Genomic DNA, 19,000 nt, shown 5'->3' with positions numbered 1-19,000 from the left:
AAAAAAAAACTAGAAAACATAGCCTCATGTGTGTGGTAATATGTCATATCATATGACTATATGAGTATGTGCTCGATTGACTAAAACAGCAAATTCTAAATATAGACTGTCAAAACCCTATAAGTACAAACAATTATAATACAATTTCACTACTGTTCTGAAGACCAAGAACTTACTCGATCAACCATACAAATTGTTTATTATATATTATTAAAGTGCGTTCCAGAAAACAATAAAATATTTGTCTGCTTCCCAACTATCACTCTCCACTAGGCATTCAGTAAGAAACAACAAACAAAAAAGTTTAATAGCATGATTGGAATTTTTGTATAAGTTAGATTACAAAGGATTAGCGTTATATTAACATTTTTACCAAAAAAAAGGATTAGCGTTATATAATCGCAAAAAAAAACTACACACACAACTTTAAGTTTGGCTATATTAATTATAGAGACTTCGTTAAAAAGATCAACTCCATCGAATCGTGTATTTACGATCTCGTTACAATACAATTGCACATCAAAAAATAGTTCACTGGAACAAAAAGAACGGATAAGAAAGTACTAAAAGGCAGATGGGTTGTTGTCGACAAAAACGAGAGTAAGAAATCAGATGGTGTTTGGTAGGGCAATTTGCACAACTCTCAATGTTTTTTTCTAATCTATAAGTAAAACTAAAGTAAATTAATTTTTTAGGCCAAACCCGAAATTGTATCAAGAGAAATAACAGTCGGGGAAGCATTTTTATGTTTAGCAAAATCTTTGTTGGTTTCTTTTTATGATTTTTCGTGCAATTATTTATACTTGTGTTTTTTGAAAAGTTTTTTTGTAATCTATTTTTCTCCATCAGAGAATACTAAGTTTTCTTATACACATTAAAAAAAAAAAACAATAAACGAATTCTTGTATGGTTAAGCAGAATATTAACTGAAACCGCTCATAAAGACATAAACAGTGAAATAAGTGAGAGGGAGAGAGAGAGAGTGAACCTCCGTTGAGCCAGAGGACGAGAGGACGACCAGAAGAGTTTTGTTGGGCTTCGAAGAACCAATAGAAAAGCGCCTTTTGCTTCTGTTGAAGCCCGAGATCCACGTAACCGGCATAATGTCTAAAGTTAACCGGTGGTTGACCGGGTAAACCGGTCACAAGGTCATCCTCCTTCCTCCCGGACGAAGACGTTACCTTCTTCTCCGGTTTCCTACCACAGGCTATCGCCGGTAACACCAGAACGCACAGTAGCCAAAGTGCGTTCTTCTTCATCGCCAAACGCTCTCCTCTGTTTTTTTTTTTTCTTCTTTTTTCTCTTTTCCGAAATGAAGAAAAGCCGTAAGCAATTTGTTTACACTTATAGTATTTGAGACGACACAAAAACAAAACAAAAAACACGTATAGTATTTGAATATCAAAAATCTCTGAGGATGCTTTCTCTGTTTTGGGGTCAAAATATTAAAGGATGACTTTGAGCCCAAGGAATATTGGCAGACCCAAACATTTCTGAGCCCAAAAATATAAAATTGTTTAGTTTTTAAAAAGTTTTAAATAAAAAAGGTAAATATACTTTTGAAATAAGTAATAGCATGAATTATGACTCAGCTGGTGATCACCCAAAAAAGAAGAAGCAGAAGTAGTAGAAATGACGACAATGAATGAAAACAATTGCGGGAGGAGCCTTTTGGAAATTTACAGCAACGTCTTGCTGAAAACAAAGATATGTCCAAAGCTAATTAGGTTATAGTCTCTGATTAGAAACAACAGGCTTGAATAAGGTGAAAGAGCGGGTTCTTGAAATTGCAGCTCAGGATCTTGCTGGTGGTATAAGAAGATAAAATCTCAGTCTCACCATTGATCTCAAGCGCTCTCACACTCCTTGAACTTGTCCTCTGCTTCTCACACGGAATCTGATATCGCTATTTGCCATGGCAAAGAACAACAAGGCGCCTGAAACATTTCACAACATTGATTTCTTAGCTTCTTTTTGATATTCATCTCTGTTTCTATTGTTTTTTATTTTTTTGTTTTTTGTTTTTTTGCTAAAAAAATATCTGTTTCTATTGTTTCTCTGCATTATGTATGTAACCCTGCAAAAGATCTCAGTTACGTAATTTTTTATTTTATAATAGAACCAATTAAGTGGACTAACAAGGTATATATATATGGTCCTTATACAATCCTAAAAATCACGCAGATATATGCAGATAACTTTAACCTTTAAATCAAACAACCACAGTTTGACCAACAGGTAACCTAGTATTTTTTTGTTCAATTCTTTGTTGACTACTTTAACCTTTAAATCAAACAACCACAGTTTGACCAACAGGTAACCTAGTATTTTTTTGTTCAATTCTTTGTTGACTCGAATTACTGGGAAAATCATGCGTATTTTGGTAAATCTAACAATTTGACTAGGGTAAAACAAATGTATACACTAGGTAAACCCCAAATAGATAAGAACTTAATTAGGTGATCCGTCACCACTTATCGGTCAACTTCTCCTTTATCCCCCCCAATCTTCATATTCTAAAAGTAAAACCCTAATGTTAATTATAATTGAATGTTTTGATCCTAATTTCCTAATTAACTAAAAAAAAAAGATTCGTCCTTTCAAATTTCCAAAACCAAAACACGAGAATCAAGAGCCACACGTATTAAAAGACCGTTAGAAAAGAAAAGCGAACTGTTTAGCTCACCAAAACAAACCCAATTTCTCACAATGAAAGCCAAACACGAAACTCATGCGTCTTAACTCGTTCCTCTCTCATTTCACATTCCTCACCCACTAATTAACTAACAGCTTTCATTATTTGTAAGCTCTCTTTCTCTCTCTCTCTTTGCGAATCATTCATTTCTCACATAACACACACTCTGTTTCTTTATTTCCTCTGTGTCACTATGAACCATAATTTTCCTTCTTATAATCTCACGGCCACTGCCGTTTTCTCCTCTTCTTCTTATTCCGGCAGCGACGAGCCTCTAATTTCAGGGAGGCTGTTTTTCCTAAAATATGTTCAGATTCTTGAAATCTTTATTGCCCTATTCGCGTTTGTGACAATACATTCCTTGCGCCAGAAGAAACATCAAGGTGTACCCGTCTGGCCGTTTTTAGGGATGCTTCCTTCGTTGATTTTCGCAGTCCGAAGCAACCTCTATGAATGGTTATCCGAGGTTCTTATTCGCCAGGGTGGAACTTTCCGATTTAAAGGCCCTTCCTTTAGCAGTCTCAACAGTGTCATTACTTGTGATCCAAGAAACGTTGAGCATCTTCTCAAAACTCGGTTTTCTATCTACCCTAAAGGTTCTTACTTCCGTGAGACCGTCCGAGATCTACTCGGAGACGGAATATTCAACGCCGATCATGAAACGTGGCAGCGGCAAAGGAAAACAGCGAGCGTCGAGTTCCATTCTGCTAAATTTAGGCAATTAACAAGTCAATGTTTGCACGAACTCGTGCATAATAGACTCTTGCGGGTTCTAAAAACTTCTGTAACGATCGATCTTCAGGACATTTTGTTGAGACTTACTTTCGACAATGTATGTATGGTTGCTTTTGGGGTCGACCCAGGTTGTCTTGGTTCAAATCTACCAGAAATTCCTTTCGCAAAAGCCTTCGAGGATGCAACAGAAGCAACATTTTTTAGATTTGTGATGCCTACGTTCGCGAGGAAGCTCATGAGGTCTCTTAATTTAGGAAGTGAGAAGAAGCTAAAGGAATCAATAAAAGGTGTGGATGATTTCGCTGATGAAGTAATCCGGACGAGGAAGAAAGAGCTATCTTTAGAGACCGAAATCGCAAAGAGATCAGATCTCTTGACGATTTTTATGGGTCTACGAGATGACAATGGAGAGAAGTTTTCAGATAAGTTCTTGCGTGATATTTGTGTGAACTTCATACTTGCTGGGAGAGATACTTCGTCTGTGGCTCTGAGCTGGTTTTTCTGGTTAATCGAGAAGAATCCAGAGGTGGAAGAAAGAATCATGGTGGAGATTTGCAAGATTCTGGAACAGAGAGATCATTTTGGAGATGCAGAGGAGAAGATAGAATACGAGCCTGTGTTTAGACCAGAAGAGATCAAGAAAATGGATTATCTACAAGCTGCTTTGTCTGAAACTCTCAGATTATATCCTTCTGTTCCAATTGATCACAAAGAGGTATCTGCTCTGTTTCATTTACTTGTCCCCCAAGAGACTATTTATAGTTCTAGGGTTGTCAAAATTTTGGTTCGGTTTACGTTTTGGGTGCAGTTTGGATTTAGAGACAAAATAAAAAACTTGTTGATAAAAACCAAAAATAAAAAAAACTATTGATCAATATAGTACCCATCAGATTATAAAACTTTTGTTTAGTTTCGATTTTAAGAGAAATATATAGTACCCATCAGATTATAAAATTGTTGCTATTTGAATCTTTCAATATATCCGCTCTTAAAAAAAAGTTTTTATAATTGTCAGGTACTTGAAAACGATGTGTTTCCGGATGGGACCAAACTAAACAAAGGTGAAAAAGTTGTATACGCGATATACGCGATGGGACGTATGGAGACGATATGGGGTAAAGACTGTCTCCGATTCAGGCCAGAGAGGTGGCTAAGAGACGGCCGGTACATGACTAAATCGGCCTATAAGTTCACCGCCTTCAATGGCGGTCCTCGACTCTGTCTAGGCAAGGATTTTGCGTATTACCAGATGAAATATGTGGCGGCCGCCATTATTTACCGGTACAGGGTTAGGGTTGATGTGAAGAGTGGTCATAAGGTTGAGCCAAAGATGGCTCTAACTATGTACATGAAGCATGGCTTAAAGGTTAATATGGTCAAGAGAAGCGTCTCTGAGATAGATCGTTACTATGCTCCGTTTCAGAAAGGAGCGTATAACAATGGTGTATAGCTTAATGATGTTTTAAGGTTTATGAAACATAATCAGTGATTGTTGTAATTTGGTGATTTTTTGATGAACTTTCTAATATTGTTTTTCTTTATAGTTGTACATATGTATATGGTTTTTTTTTTTCCTGTTCTCTATTGTTCGTGTGATAATAGTTTAGGATTTCACTTAATAAGAAGATAAAATAAATGTTTAAGTAATAAAACAATATGTTCTCTGACTCTTACATAAACAATTGTAAGATATTTAAGATTGTATTTTTCTTTCCAAAACTAATGGTCTTTTTAATTTCGCTGTTTGCTGGTTTCATAACTCATAAGCCCTCTTTTGTAAACCTTACGGGGTCAGTCAGATGCCGGTGCTTGAAGGAAACTGCTTAAATGGCAAAGCGTGGTCTGACTTAGCCACTTGGGCTAGTAAAATTAAAGGTTTTCGTAAGTAACTCTGTGTTCAATATTACATGTACATTATTTTATATATACAGTACATTCCAGAAAAAGAGTCCCGGCATTATATTTTATTTTTATATAATTTTATACATTTGTATAGGCAGGGCCGGCCCAAACTCCCTGTGCCCCTAAAGCCTAACTTCAAAATTAGGGAGTTCGAAAGGGAAGCAGAAATATTGTTCAAACCACTACACTAAAGGAAAATTTGTTAAAAATGATGCCCTTAAATTTGTTATATAATTTGGCGCGTAAAACCCTTGCTTTATGGGTTTTAGATCAGGGCCGGTCTTGTGTATAAGACCGATCTTGAATGTGATGAAATGGAGTTAAACAAAAAGTGAAGGGTATGAAATGAACTTGGACCTCTGAGTGGATACAGGTGTATGAAAAGATGTTACAAGAAGGAAAATCTCCACATATATTATTGGATTAAGTATGACTTTACCAAATGCCAAATAAAAAATTTCCGGATTAATTCGAATGAGTCATAGAGAAAACAGCTAAACGAAGAAGTCCGACGTAGAAGTTGGGAACGTGGGCACTACGAAGCGTATTTTCTTCTTTTAACTTTACTTTACTTTCGTTTTATTTTATCTTTGTTTTTCACCTTCTTATTCAATTAATAACCCCTTCCAAAAACGATCCCTTCGTCCTAATCTTTTCCACCGTATCGAAGAAGGTGGTATACGTTTTTTTAATTGATATTGTCTGATTTGGTGATGTGATAAAAGGTCAAGTTTGCATTGTCACTATTTTTGAATATTCCAATTTATACCGATTACCCTTAAAGACTGTGCTTGATCATATAATGTAATCCTTTTCTTTTTTTCCTAATACAAATCTAATTTAACATGTACTATACATTTTTTAACCTTATCTCTAAAAGATCCCCTTAACTTACAGTGTTTTGTCAACAAATTCCCTAGGCTACATTGTTCTGCTAAAAGTAATTTTTTTACTGGTTAAATTTCGGATATTTAAGTCCACCTTTTCATTTGTCTTACATTTCTTTATTTTTTAACCTCTTAGTTAAACTATTTTTTGGGTAAAATTAATTCTTAAAATATTTTGATTTTCGTTTCGCTTATAATTTTTGTTATTTCACTCCCGTTACTAATAAATTTTTCTTTTCCCTCTCTTTTTTATTTTCTTTTGTTTTACCTTACGAGATTTTCGTAACATTTTTTTTGGGATACTCATATACACCTCACTGTAGAATAATAAATATCCGTTTTTGTTTATTATGATTAGTAATATTTAATGTCACCGTGTTCATTCCGTCGTATCTTCTAAACTGTGTCAACAGTGATAACTATTATTTAAATCCAAATTAAAAAAGGGGATAAAATCCAACCGCTCCGAGCGATATTTCAAAGTCTTCGCACGAATGCACAGTTTCTCTTTCCTTCAATTTGACTGCAATGGCGAGAACAGAGAAGAGAGCCCGAGAGAAAATCGGGTCTTCTTCGTATTTTCTGAGATGTTTCGGATTTTCACGGAAAATATACTCCGACAAGCCGATGGCTCCGGCGGAATACGGTGTTGAGAAGAAGATGAAGAAGAATAAGAAGCCAAGTCGTTGGTTTTTGTGTTCTAAGTTTCGCCTGAAGAACGGCGAGATCAAACCGGCTCCGATCGAGGAAACAGAGAAACCGACTTCTAGTGTAGAAGGTGAAACTGATAAGCAAACTTCCGTCCCGGTGATAAGTCGTATCACTGATCGTAAGAATATCCCGGCTGATGATAAGGCCGTGAATCAGGAAACAAAAGAGGTAACTTTCGTTGAACCTCCTAAAAAGAGCTTTTTTTCGTACAATTTAATGATTGTTTCTTTTAGTTGTAGAAAGTTAACATACTTTTTGCTTTTTATTTAGTAGATTTTCAGATGTGACAACAAAATCGTTACTTGATTTTGTCTGAATTCATTTTTGAAAATATCTTCTTGTTGTTCGTTTGCTTACTTATTCAGAGGAAACCGAAGGACTTACGAGACATAACCACCGACCGGCCCATTGAACCGCTGTGTTCCTCTAGAGAAGACACGTGTCTGAACCGGATATCTAATTCAACCCGTCATGGGAAACCCGAAATGAAACCGTCTCGGGCGAAAACCCGGTCCCGGGTTGAAAAGTTTGACCCGGTAATAGGGATCTCGATCATTATATTGACGTTGATGATCATGTTAATATGGGGTCGCCTCTGCGCAATTCTCTGTACATCCGCTTGGTGTTACCTTCTGCCTCGTCTCAAAGACGCGGCCGCGTTGGCGAAACGCAAACGCAGTAGTAGCGACGGTTCTGCGTATGTGCCGGATTTGAATTCAGAGTCTTATAAAAGAAAAGTCGTTTTGGAAGGGTTTCTTGGGCGGCAGAATCGCGTTTCGTTTTTGTAACGTTTTTTTTTTCATTCATTTCTATATTATAATGGCTTGGGTTTTTTTTGTTTTTTTTTGTTTTTGAAAACAGGGAAAAATAGTGTCTCCGTTTAATAAACACAATGAGTGATGAATGGAGTCAGTAAGTGAAATAATATGTTGTCTGTAATTCTGTAGAAGTCAATATTTAGCAGCCTACTGCTGTAATCTACAACTGCGCAATTTTACCTGGTTTTTTGTTTTTGTATTTTTTACCTGTTAAAAACATAAGGGCTTCTCCGTAACCTAGTCGTCGATGAATTCCAACGATAATCGATTTATCAACTAGTTTTCTTTGTGGGACTAGTGAAAGTCTTTGAATAACTTTGAATTTCAACTACTTGTTGTAAAAAAAAATATATTTAGTTATAAGAAAATTATGACTTCCTTCAAAGTTTTCTCTCAAGAATTCTAATAGCGCCTCACGAGAAAATATAGTTTGCAAGAGCAACAATTATCGCACCTATTAATTTACAACAATCATTTAGCGCACAAATAACGTTGTTTGGTTTTATATATTTGTTATTTGGTGCAGACGTTTTCCCGTTATTCTTTGAACATTATATGTCAAGTATTATGATAGTGACATAGTCAACAAATAAATAAAAATGGTAATACATGACATAGTCAACAAATAATTAAAAACGGTGATACATCATGGGACCTAGAGTTTTAGATGGTAATGCATCAATTCCATAAGTTGATCATTTTCGCACGCGTATTTCCCTTCTTCCATATCCGAGACACTGTAACATTTCTTCTTCCTTAGTCATCCAAACTTGAAACCATCATTTGATTATATACATATATATATATTTTTTAACGGACTAGATTTGATGATGTTGTTTAAAAGAATTCGAAAGAATTCGCAGAACTTTTTTTTGTTCAATATAATCATACAAAAAATGTCTTTCGTTGCAATTGTTTTTTTTCTGATCATCGTTTGTATTTGTAAAAGATTTCCGGTTATCCAGAATTTTAAAAACACCTTTGGAATTTGTTTACTCTTCAGTACGAACCACAAATTCGTAGCTTAGCAGACATCTTTAGATTATGGATATGACTCCTAAAGCGTATTAAAACGGTACATGGTTTACTATTTAATAAAAATCACCAGAACGGTAAAAGTTATCGGTACAAAACACGGTATTGTTCAATTTTTTCTAACCGATATGTTTTTGTGTTACAATTCAGAATTCCAGACCACATACAGTATTTTCGATTTGGTACAAGTCAATAACTTTTGGTAAGAAGGCGGTAACGAAAAAAAATAATAATGAAAATGCATTCGCTATTCGCCGTCTCCTGCTCCTTCTCCTCTCTCTGAGAAGCGGAGCCCTAGAAATTTGGATCATGAGGGGTCTAATTTCCGGCGCGAAGAGGCTATGGACTCCATCTGTTACGGCAACAACCACCGCCATAGCGAGAAGACGCTACAGTGTAATCCCAATGGTTATCGAGCATTCATCGCGAGGCGAGAGAGCCTACGATATCTTCTCTCGATTGCTCAAGGAGCGTATAATCTGTATCAATGGTCCCATAAATGACGACACGTCCCACGTCGTCGTGGCTCAGCTTCTCTACCTCGAGTCCGAGAATCCTTCAAAGCCGATTCATATGTACCTTAATTCACCTGGCGGTCATGTCACTGCCGGTAACGCTTTATCTCATCTCTTTATCTTAAACACATTTTCCATTTCTGCTTATGAACTTATGATCTCTTTAGCATGTTCCCAATCTCCATCGATTTGATTGATATGTTCTTCAGCCCCGGGTAATTAGATTGGAAATTGGTTGTTACTCGCATTTCAAAGGCCTTTTGTTGAACTGCTTAGTAGAACTCAGAGGATTTATGGAACGAAATTTCTGCAATGTTGGATCTTTGTTTAAGGTTTTTCAATCAATCCTCGTCATGTTGGTATGTTCCTCTTAGTTGATAGATATTAGATGTTGATCCGTTATCTGGGGATGCAGGTCTTGCAATTTATGATACTATGCAATACATTCGATCGCCAATAAGCACGATTTGCTTAGGCCAAGCTGCGTCAATGGCTTCTCTTCTCTTGGCAGCAGGTGCCAAGGGACAAAGACGGTCGCTCCCAAATGCGACCGTCATGATTCATCAGCCTTCAGGAGGATATAGTGGACAAGCTAAGGATATGACAATTCATACAAAGCAGATTGTTCGTGTTTGGGATGCTTTGAACGAGCTGTATGTGAAACACACGGGGCAATCCATCGATGTGATTCAGAAGAACATGGATAGGGATCATTTCATGACTCCTCAAGAGGCTAAGGCCTTTGGTATAATCGATGAAGTTATCGATGAAAGACCCATGGAGTTGGTGAAAGACGCTGTTGGAAATGAAAGCAAAGATAAAACTTCGAGTTAGAAACAAAAACTGGTAATCAAAGTAATAAGATTTTCCTCTCTTTTCTCTCTTTTTTTTTTGTATTTTCTTGTTAGATTTCTTTTCCATTGATGATGATATGCTCTGCAGAGGGATAATCTCGCAGACCCTTTTTCTGTGAAGCTAAGTCGATAAAGATTGGCTTTCGGTTCTCCATTCCAATTACAGTCTCATCAATAACAACTGTAGAATGCTTGTCTCTTTTAGAAAGGCTAATGCAGTTGTTTATCTGTTCTCCATGCCATCATTATGTCAAATTCTTATAATCATTTATCGATTCTTGGCTTGAAGTTTTGACCACCCTCAGATTATCTCAGACATTCTGGGTTACATAACCCTTTAAATCGTTTATGCTCCTCACCACTGAGTAGCACATGATCTCTTGATTCCTTGATCACCTACACTCCGAAAATGATTTTACTCTTTTTTCCCTTGATGTTTTGAGATTGTGAAAAAAAGGCAAAAATTAGGCAGAAACAAGTTTATTAAAATTAGGAGTTATATATCTTCTATAAAAAAAAAAAGAAGTGATCTCCTTGAGAGTACATATATGATCACTGTAAAAAGGTGAGGGAGAGGAAAAAGCGGCGACGTGAGTAAACCAGTTTCTCTGTTGATCTAAAAACAAAAAAAACAAAAAAAACTCCGACGAAAAACTTTCACGTTTTTGCCCTAAATCCTTTCGTCTCTCTTTCTCCACCGATTCAACTTCTCCCTCTCGCATGCTTCGTCGACATTGCTCGTTATGTTGAAGTAGTCCTAGCTGTCTCCATTTCTCAGCGGGTTTCTATCGGCGGAAAAAATCTCCGGTGAAGAGTCGGGAGTTTCATATTGATTCTCCGCGTTTGATTGGAATTGGAAATTCCGTTCGGTGTTCCTATCTGAACTCAAAATTAGGGTTTATAGGCAGTCTCGCCAATGGCTCCTGGGCGTAAAAGAGGAGCGAACAAAACCTTGGCGAAAGGAGATTTGAGACTGAGTGATTTGGTACTTGCTAAAGTCAAAGGCTTCCCTCCTTGGCCTGCTAAGGTGCGTCTTCTGCTCTATCTCTCTCTCTCGGCTTCATCACGTTTTGATTCATGATCGTGATTTTTTGGGTCTTGCACATACTATTGTTTAGTAGTTTTCTTCTGCTCGTTTTTATCTATTTTATAAGCCTTATAGTTCCTACTTTCATCTTCTTCTTTTTTTTTGAGGGGTTAAGTTTTTTTTTCTGAAAGAAAAATTGGGTTTTCTTTGTGTTAGTTTTGTTTATGTGTTTTTTTACGGGCATATTGAATTTCTCTTAGGTTTTTCTGGATAGCTCCAAAGCTCTGTTCCCTCCTTGATTGTCTCACCTTAGTAGACTGGTTTTTAGTATGCCAAAGCAGCCTCTTTTTTTGTGCTGAAGTTTAGTGAAGTTTGAATTGCTATGTAGTATCCCGTATGTTGAGAGTGTTGAAATTGCTGTTATTGCCGATTGAGCTGCGTGGGATTGTTCATTTTGACTTAACATGGTTTGAGTTTCAGATCGGCCGGCCCGAAGATTGGGGTCTTGCTCCAGACTCAAAGAAATATTTTGTTCAGTTTTTCGGAACACAGGAAATGTAAGCAGGCCTCTTCTGTGTTTACTGATCGTTAATGGCTTGAGATGTATCTTATCATGACTTAAAGCTATATGCATTTTCGTTAGGTAGTTCCCTCCCTGATTGTAACAGCACTTCTTTGTTTTCCCTTGTTATTGGAGTGTGTTTTTGTTTTCTCAATATTAGTCATTTACCAAGTTATCTTCCTCTAATGCAGAGCTTTTGTTACGCCACCTGATGTTCAAGCCTTCACTAGTGAGGCAAAGAAAAAACTATTAGAAAGATGTCAAGGTAAAACAGTCAAGTTCTTTGCCCAAGCTGTGGAGGAAATCTCCGCTGCATTTGAAGAGTCGCAGAATCACAAGTCAGATAGTTTGGGCAACGAGGATCTTTTGATTGCTGTTGAGCCAAGTTTGACCAAGACTAAGACATTGGATGGAACAGATCATAGAGAATCTGGTAATGATGGAAATTCCGATAAGTTCGACTCTAGGGCGAATCCTTGTCTTCATAAATTAGTTGAGAATAATGGTGCAGAGGCAAAGCCTGACATAGGAGAGGAAGATTTATCTCCATTTCTGAAATCAAATAACAGAAGTACGTCCCCAGGTGGTGAGCCTCTGAAGCACGGATCACCTGACCCTCTTTTAAAGGTAGCAAGTGATGGTGTCACTTGCACTGAGCATCGCGATGGTGCTGGAAAGAATTCGGTCAACGGTGAGCGAATAATAAAGAAGATAACGGGTGACTCGGAGAAAAAATGTAAAGATGAGGTTCATAGAGCCAAACGTGTGCCTGATAGCCGAGCTGCTACAGATAATAATCTCATTGGTCCTAACCAGAAGTTAAAGGGCAGTAAGAATGAAGCTTTTGACAGTAAAGTGGTGCCGGATCTTAATATCGCCAGTTATAAAAAGTCAAAAAAGTTGCTGAAAGAGAAACCTAGCGCCCGAGTCTGTAGTGATAAGAATGAGTATGCGCTTGACTGTAAACCTGGGATTTTGGGGAAGAAAAAGAGGCTTGAAAGTGAACTCGGAAAGTCTGCATCAAGAGCAGATGAAAGTAAACGTGCTGCTAAGAGGCAGCGATCTGGAGATGCTAATGATCAAAAACAATGTAAGACCAATGGTCTTCTTTCTGTTGGTGAAGGCAAAGCTGAAGGATCTGATTCTACTGGCGTTGTATCACCCCGGGGAAGAGAAGTTCAACCTGATAAGAAAGTGGTCGCTTATACAAAGCGCCGCAAACAGACAGTGGAGCGTACAAGCGTTTCCTCTTTTTCTGGGTCTCGTGATAAAGAGGGGACAAAACATCTAGAGCGGAAGATTAGTTCATCTTCTGCTGGTGATATGAAGGTTCCAGCTGCTCAGCTGCCTAAGAGACGGAGGGCGGTTTATATAAATGACGAAGATGATGACGAAGATCCAAAGACTCCAGTGCATGGAGGACATACCAATGTTCATAAAGCTACATCAGCTTTTACTGATGGTCCGAAAAGTGCTAATGCGTCCCATGATGCTACTATTAAAACGAAGGTATTCGCTGGATCTGCAGAAAAGGCTGAAATAGGGAAAGTACCTCTGTGTAAACATAACAAGGATGGTTCACTTGCACTACCTAAAAGCATGGAGGGCCTTTCGAATTGCTCGCCTATGGGAAAACCAGTGACCGAGTTGCTCCCAAAAAATGTCAAGTCGATTTTGAGATCTCCTAAGAAGTCCTCTCAGCTGGTTTCATTCAAGAAACAGGTGACAGGACAAAATAAAACTGCTAAAGTCTCTGGTGCGGGAATGCCAGATATCGTGGAGGGCCTTTCGAACAGCTCGCCTATGGGAAAACCAGTCATCAAGTTGAACACGAAGAAGCAGATCGTGAGATCTCCTAAGAGATCTCCTCAGTTGGTTTCAACTAAGGACCAGGTGGCAGGACAGAATTTAGCCGGAAAAGTCTATAGTCGGGGGATGTCAAAAATATGTCAAGGCGATTCTTCTAAGGATGCATTGGCTGGTTCTGATAGAGTAAGCTCTTCTCAATCTCAGACAGCAAAACAGAGAAGCAAACCAGCTTTAGGGGAAAAGCTAACAGACACTCCAAATGTTGCAACTCGTTTGAACGATGCTGGAGTGTCAAGAGACACTTCTGTGAACTTGTCCACTGGAATGTATGTTTTCGTATATTCCTATGTCATTGAAATGTTCTTATTTCGCTTGGAGGTTATAGCCTTTGCGTTTTTCCTTATTATAGGATTGATGTCAATCAAGGAAATGGAAGTGCCCCATTGACCAGTTCTGGGATGCCAGATTCTTCTTCATCTATGAAGAACCTGATTGCAGCTGCCCAAGCAAAAAGAAAACAAGCTCACTCACATACTTCACCGTTTGTGAATCTAGACCATACAATCTTAAGCATCGGTGAAACTCAGATGAGAAGTCATAGCCCTTTAATGATTCAGAATGTTTCATCTCCTGCCGGCGATGCCATGCTAATTATTGCTCAGGGACATCAAGAAGATCCGACTCCGTCAAATCATGTCCACCAGTCCCCAGCAAGTAATTTAGCGGAGACTGAAGAGAATGATGAGAGAAGAGTTAGCTCAGGGCATATGTCAGTTGGGGACGCTGGAACTGAGGCTGCGATTTCTCGAGATGCTTTTGAGGGAATGATAGAGACCTTATCCAGAACGAAGGAAAGTATTGGACGTGCAACCCGCCAGGCAATTGAATGTGCCAAGTATGGGATGGCCAGTGAGGTAAGTTAATTGTGTTTTGGCGACATTTTTCTTTTCTCTTTTTTGGTTGTCCTCAGCCAGGATTTTCTTTGATAAACTTAGGAATCTATTGAAAATGAAGAATCAATTTAGAAATGTACTTTTCCTGGCTCAAATCTCTTGTTCGTGTAACTTGGTCAAATGTTTTGACAAAACTTTCTACAGCATGTTATGTGTGAAATTCTCAGGGAAGCTTTTGATGGAAAAATTTTGTATTGTGTTTTGTAGGTTGTGGAATTACTCATACGAAAGTTGGAAATTGAACCGCATTTCCGCCGTAAAGTGGACTTATTCTTTCTCGTTGATTCGATCACCCAATGTTCTTATAGCCAAAAAGGTAAGGCTTCTTCCTGAATAATCAATTTTCCTTTGTTTGTCTTGTGTATAACTACTAATATTAAATTGAAATCTTCTTTAGGTAGAGCTGGCGCTTTGTATATTCCTACTGTGCAGGCAGCCTTGCCACGCCTTCTAGGTGCTGCTGCTCCTCCAGGGACTGGTGCTCGTGAAAATCGTCATCAATGTCGCAAGGTTCTTTTGCTTTTTTGCTGTTTCGAGGACATTCTCATGTTTTAGTTGTTCAGAGTCAGTGATCTCTTGCTTCTGCTAGGTGTTAAGGCTGTGGCTTGAGAGGAAGATTTTCCCAGATTCTCTTCTGCGCCGTTATATTGCTGATATTAGTGCCTCTGGTGGTGATGCAACTGTTGGGTTTACCTTACGACGCCCTTCTAGATCTGAGCGTTCTGTAGATGATCCTATAAGGGTAATGGAAGGGATGCTTGTTGATGAGTATGGGAGGTATGCATCACACTTGTATTGATCTATGGTTTGCTTTTTTAGATTTGATATATTTTGTTGAGGGCATGTAGAAGTATAGTTGGAAATTTATATTACTGAATGGTTGTTTAAGAAAGTTCTAGTGCGTTCTGAATGATTATATGTTAGCTAGTTTTCTCTGCAGCAATGCGTGTTTTCAGCTGCCTGGATTTTTATCTTCTCACACTTTTGGAGATGATGTGGAAGACGAGGATCTTTTAATCACATCAACGGAAGTTGTTAACACACATATCGAAGAACCAGTCGATGCTTTAGGCAAGTTAGAGGCACATGATGGTTCGAGTGATAAACCTTGTGTTTTAGAGGCTGTCAATGGTGTGCTTGAAAAGGAAGATGTGTCTTACCAGCCGGGAGATGAAGAACCTTCTTATGTTTGTGGGATTGAAGCAAAGGTTGACTCGCCGGCTGCTACCACTGCAACTGAGCTGCCTCCTTTTCCAGAGTGTTCTCCTCCGTTACCTCATGAATCGCCTCCATCTCCCCCTCCTCTACCTTCTTCTCCTCCACCCCCATCTCCGCCTCCACCCCAATCATCTCCACCGCAATTGCCACCACCACCACCACCTCTCTCCGAGCAATGTTCACCTCCACCACCAGCTCCATTGCCACCTCGACCACCCCCTACACCTCCACAATCTATAGCTCTACCAGAATCATCAATAACTCAACCGTCCAAGCCTAGCCATCCGTCAGTACCACTTCAACCAGAATTCGTTCCCCCAGCATGTCCATTATTGCAACATGAATACCAGACATCTATGCAGCGGTCTAGCATTGCCACTGTAAGCCCTCTGATTTCTCTCGTTTTCTGATTCAGTATACTTGTAATTTCTCAAGCTTCATTGGCCTGTAATTTTAATTTGTATGCAGAGTAATCAAATTGCCCAAGTGCTCGTAAACGCTGCACATGGAAGGCATGCTGATGGCGACGTGTTTTTAAAACATGAAGCTTCTTTACAGAACCAACGTCTTCAATCGAGCAATACCTCTTTTATACAGAGTCCAATGATTAGGAATCACGCCCCAGCACCATCCAGCCATTTTTCGCTTCCAAGCCGGATTGTTCATTCACAACCTCAGCGGTCCTCCTTTCCTCATCCTTGCCCTTTTTCTTCTCAGCTAGTTGATGGGCGACGGCATATGAACGAGGACCCATGCCGGAGGCCTTTCAGTGGACGTAGTGCAGATACTCAACATGGAGCTTGGATAAGTGGAAGAAACCCACTTCCAGGCCCTCATACAGTTACAGATGGTATGCATATGCGAGAAACTCTTCAAACCTTTGTATGTCAGTTTGTTCATATACATGTCTGCCTGTAGGATTATGCTGCATCAGTTGGTTATGATTCTCCTTTAGCTGATATTGCTGATCTTATTTGCAACGACAGGTTTCTTTCAGCCACCTCCAGAAAGACCACCAACAGAGACAATGAGCTATCAACTTGCTGCTAATAACTTGCAAGCTGGCCCTACAATTTCAGGTGAGATGATCTAAATCAATTCAATCTGAATAGCCGCTCAGAGATGAAATTGTGGGATCCTTTTCCTGCAATATATAACATTTTAATCTGCCATTTAAGGTCATACTGCTACGCAGATGTTACCATCTCGGCCAGACATACCTTCTGCGGCTCGTTGGAGGCCATCTTGAAGTTAAGGTAGACTACCTTTTGATTGTTCCTTTACACTTCGATTAGCAAGCTGCTAGTGTCTCATTAACATGTTACACCTTCTTTGTCACTGATTTCTTATTTCTGGATTGTTATCAGACAGTTCGAAATAGACTGCCTTCCCTTCCATGAAGGACTTTTTGGGCGGTATATTCACTTCCAGGGGCATCAAAACTCTGCAGACTATTGTCAGGATACTGCTCTATTGTAATTTTTCCTGACAAATTTATCACCGGATCATGTTCTTCACAGTATATGCCCTTGTTTCTAATTTGGTTAGTACTTCCGTTCCTGAGATAACTATGTCAATAACTTGACACAGCTTAATTTCAAGCTTTCAAGTCCTAATATATCGGGTCAAATCCTGTCTGATAAGAACTACTTAACTTAAACCTATCTTTACTGGTATTTGAGACACGACCTTAAAATACACACCCGACAAGTGTAGTTTCTGCGCAGAGAAGTAACTAAGTTTCAAGGTAGTTTCAGTAGTGATGCAGTGAGAAAGTTAGTTTGCTCTTTAGTACTGGCTCCCAAAATGGAGTCCTGCTTGTTTGTTTCTTGTTGTTTGTGGGTAAAAGTCACTTTGGATTTGTTTGGTGAAGTCTCTTCAGTTCCTCCTAGACGAGATTATTGTATGAGAACTCGTATTGTTAAACCTCTGTATAACTGTTTTCTCCAACGAATCGTTAGGCGATGATGCTACTCTTGTATTTCCTTTTTTGTTGCTCTTGACAAATGTCTCTTCTCTGCAGAACCTAGGTTGTCCTGGCTGGAAGCCTTAGCAGGATCATGAAGCATCCATTATAAGCAATCGGAACTCCATTCAGCCGGTGTTACATGAATATCCATATTGAATCTTGCGCACTGCTTATCTGAAGTATGTTGAGGACTTGAGGTATTGGTTCCTCTTTGTGTCTTGAGAAATTTAACTTCACATCAAACTTGTTTATGGCTGGTAGTTCAATTTATAACGTTTCCGACTCCCATAAACTTATATCCTTTCAAGTCATATATGTGCTGGTGACACATAGAGAATTTTTTTGTTCTATAACAACAGTTAGTTGTTTATGAAGAACCTGCTGTTTTCACTTTTGTGCATGTACGGATTTAAAATACCAGAAGAAACAAAATCGGTTGTGATGGCAGATTGGGTTAGGATGTTAGTTACCTGAGCGATTATGTACTCATTACTTTCATTAGAATAGACCAACTTAACGAGCATCGTGCATTTGTGTGGATTTCTGATAGTGACTTGGAATTTTTTTCTCTATGAATGATTCAGTCTATAAATGGTCTCTATGCTGTCTACAGATCTCTTTAGTCTATCTATTTGGCTTTCTGATTTTTATGTTGACTTCCATTTCGAGTACATAAACACTCAGCTGCATTGTCTCTTGCCAGGTCTACACGTTTGAAAACGGAGTGGTGAAGATGAGCGTCCTTGGACCAAATTTAATCTCGAGGTAAAGACTAAAGATTCTAGAGACTAGTCTTTGACTGTTCAATTCTGAAGACAAAGTTTGAATTTGAAAACCGGGCTCATCTGAGAATAGAGATGTTGCTGCGAGCTAGAGCAAGTCAAGCCCTGTTATTCTTAAAGCATATATTTTTTTCATCATGTGAAAACGATAAGAAAATTCTAGAATAGAAAATATATTTTATTTCAAAGAAAAAAGAATAGCTCAATCCAGAGTCATAGAAAGAATATGGAACTTTGATCAGAAATAACTAGTGTTTTCTACCCCTTTAGTTAATATATCATCATTTTGAATGTATAATTGTTTCGGCTCTAGCGTATATCATTCCATGTTGCCAACAAAAAAAAGAGCATGTGGTTCCACTGGTTAAGTCGTTATTGGAGAATGTAAAATAACTACTCGTCTCTTTTTTTTTTTACAACTACTCGTCTAATTATCCACGGTGTGGATTTTTGTATCATGCCTTTTAGATGTATACGGGTTCTCCAAAATTCTAGTGTGGTCTTGTTATTTAACCACTATCAAATTTT

The 19,000-nt window shown here is 38.5% G+C and overlaps 5 protein-coding genes across 10 annotated transcripts in view; 4 read left to right on the top strand and 1 right to left on the bottom strand.

The window, feature by feature from the left end:
• The window catches only part of LOC18017722 (serine carboxypeptidase-like 35), a 4,425-nt gene extending 3,087 nt beyond the window's left edge, over positions 1–1,338 (bottom strand). Inside the window, exon 1 of the mRNA XM_006399252.2 lies at positions 989–1,338. Within this exon, the coding sequence (XP_006399315.2) occupies positions 989–1,259 (271 nt within the window). The 5' untranslated portion in view covers positions 1,260–1,338. The remainder of the gene's footprint in view (positions 1–988) is intronic.
• A 1,550-nt stretch (positions 1,339–2,888) lies between these two features.
• On the top strand, positions 2,889–4,974 carry LOC18018315 (cytochrome P450 86B1). The gene is made up of 2 exons (XM_006399248.2): positions 2,889–4,145; positions 4,446–4,974. The coding sequence occupies exons 1-2, from the start codon at positions 2,889–2,891 to the stop codon at positions 4,878–4,880; spliced, it is 1,692 nt and encodes a 563-aa protein (XP_006399311.1). The 3' UTR covers positions 4,881–4,974.
• Positions 4,975–6,690: 1,716 nt separating this feature from the next.
• On the top strand, positions 6,691–7,968 carry LOC18018314 (uncharacterized protein At5g23160). The gene is made up of 2 exons (XM_006399247.2): positions 6,691–7,098; positions 7,296–7,968. Exons 1-2 carry the CDS (start codon positions 6,748–6,750, stop codon positions 7,716–7,718), a joined length of 774 nt encoding a protein of 257 aa, XP_006399310.1. The 5' UTR covers positions 6,691–6,747; the 3' UTR covers positions 7,719–7,968.
• A 1,032-nt stretch (positions 7,969–9,000) lies between these two features.
• LOC18018313 (ATP-dependent Clp protease proteolytic subunit 2, mitochondrial) lies at positions 9,001–10,429 on the top strand. Of its 3 annotated transcripts, none has more exons than XM_024156260.1 (3): positions 9,001–9,393; positions 9,714–10,144; positions 10,241–10,429. In XM_024156260.1, the coding sequence occupies exons 1-2, from the start codon at positions 9,093–9,095 to the stop codon at positions 10,130–10,132; spliced, it is 720 nt and encodes a 239-aa protein (XP_024012028.1). In that variant the 5' UTR covers positions 9,001–9,092; the 3' UTR covers positions 10,133–10,144; positions 10,241–10,429. The 3 variants fall into 3 exon arrangements, with proteins under 3 accessions (XP_024012028.1, XP_024012027.1, XP_024012026.1); XM_024156259.1 differs by having other exon boundaries at positions 9,714–10,153; XM_024156258.1 differs by having other exon boundaries at positions 9,714–10,301.
• A 311-nt stretch (positions 10,430–10,740) lies between these two features.
• On the top strand, positions 10,741–18,880 carry LOC18018312 (protein HUA2-LIKE 1). Of its 4 annotated transcripts, none has more exons than XM_024155769.1 (14): positions 10,741–11,179; positions 11,660–11,736; positions 11,933–13,876; positions 13,960–14,464; positions 14,711–14,819; positions 14,901–15,013; positions 15,093–15,280; positions 15,432–16,101; positions 16,190–16,571; positions 16,708–16,800; positions 16,917–16,977; positions 17,089–17,264; positions 17,745–17,887; positions 18,394–18,880. In XM_024155769.1, the coding sequence occupies exons 1-12, from the start codon at positions 11,069–11,071 to the stop codon at positions 17,198–17,200; spliced, it is 4,365 nt and encodes a 1,454-aa protein (XP_024011537.1). In that variant the 5' UTR covers positions 10,741–11,068; the 3' UTR covers positions 17,201–17,264; positions 17,745–17,887; positions 18,394–18,880. The 4 variants fall into 4 exon arrangements, with proteins under 4 accessions (XP_024011537.1, XP_024011539.1, XP_024011538.1 ...); XM_024155771.1 differs by having other exon boundaries at positions 16,900–16,977; positions 18,394–18,879; XM_024155770.1 differs by having other exon boundaries at positions 15,444–16,101; positions 18,394–18,878.
• Positions 18,881–19,000: the final 120 nt, after the last annotated feature.

This window comes from Eutrema salsugineum, unplaced genomic scaffold, assembly GCF_000478725.1.
Source record: "Eutrema salsugineum unplaced genomic scaffold, Eutsalg1_0 scaffold_2, whole genome shotgun sequence".
NCBI lineage: Eukaryota > Viridiplantae > Streptophyta > Magnoliopsida > Brassicales > Brassicaceae > Eutrema > Eutrema salsugineum.
Note: the sequence above shows the minus strand (reverse complement) of the source record. Positions and strands in the feature narration are given on the sequence as shown.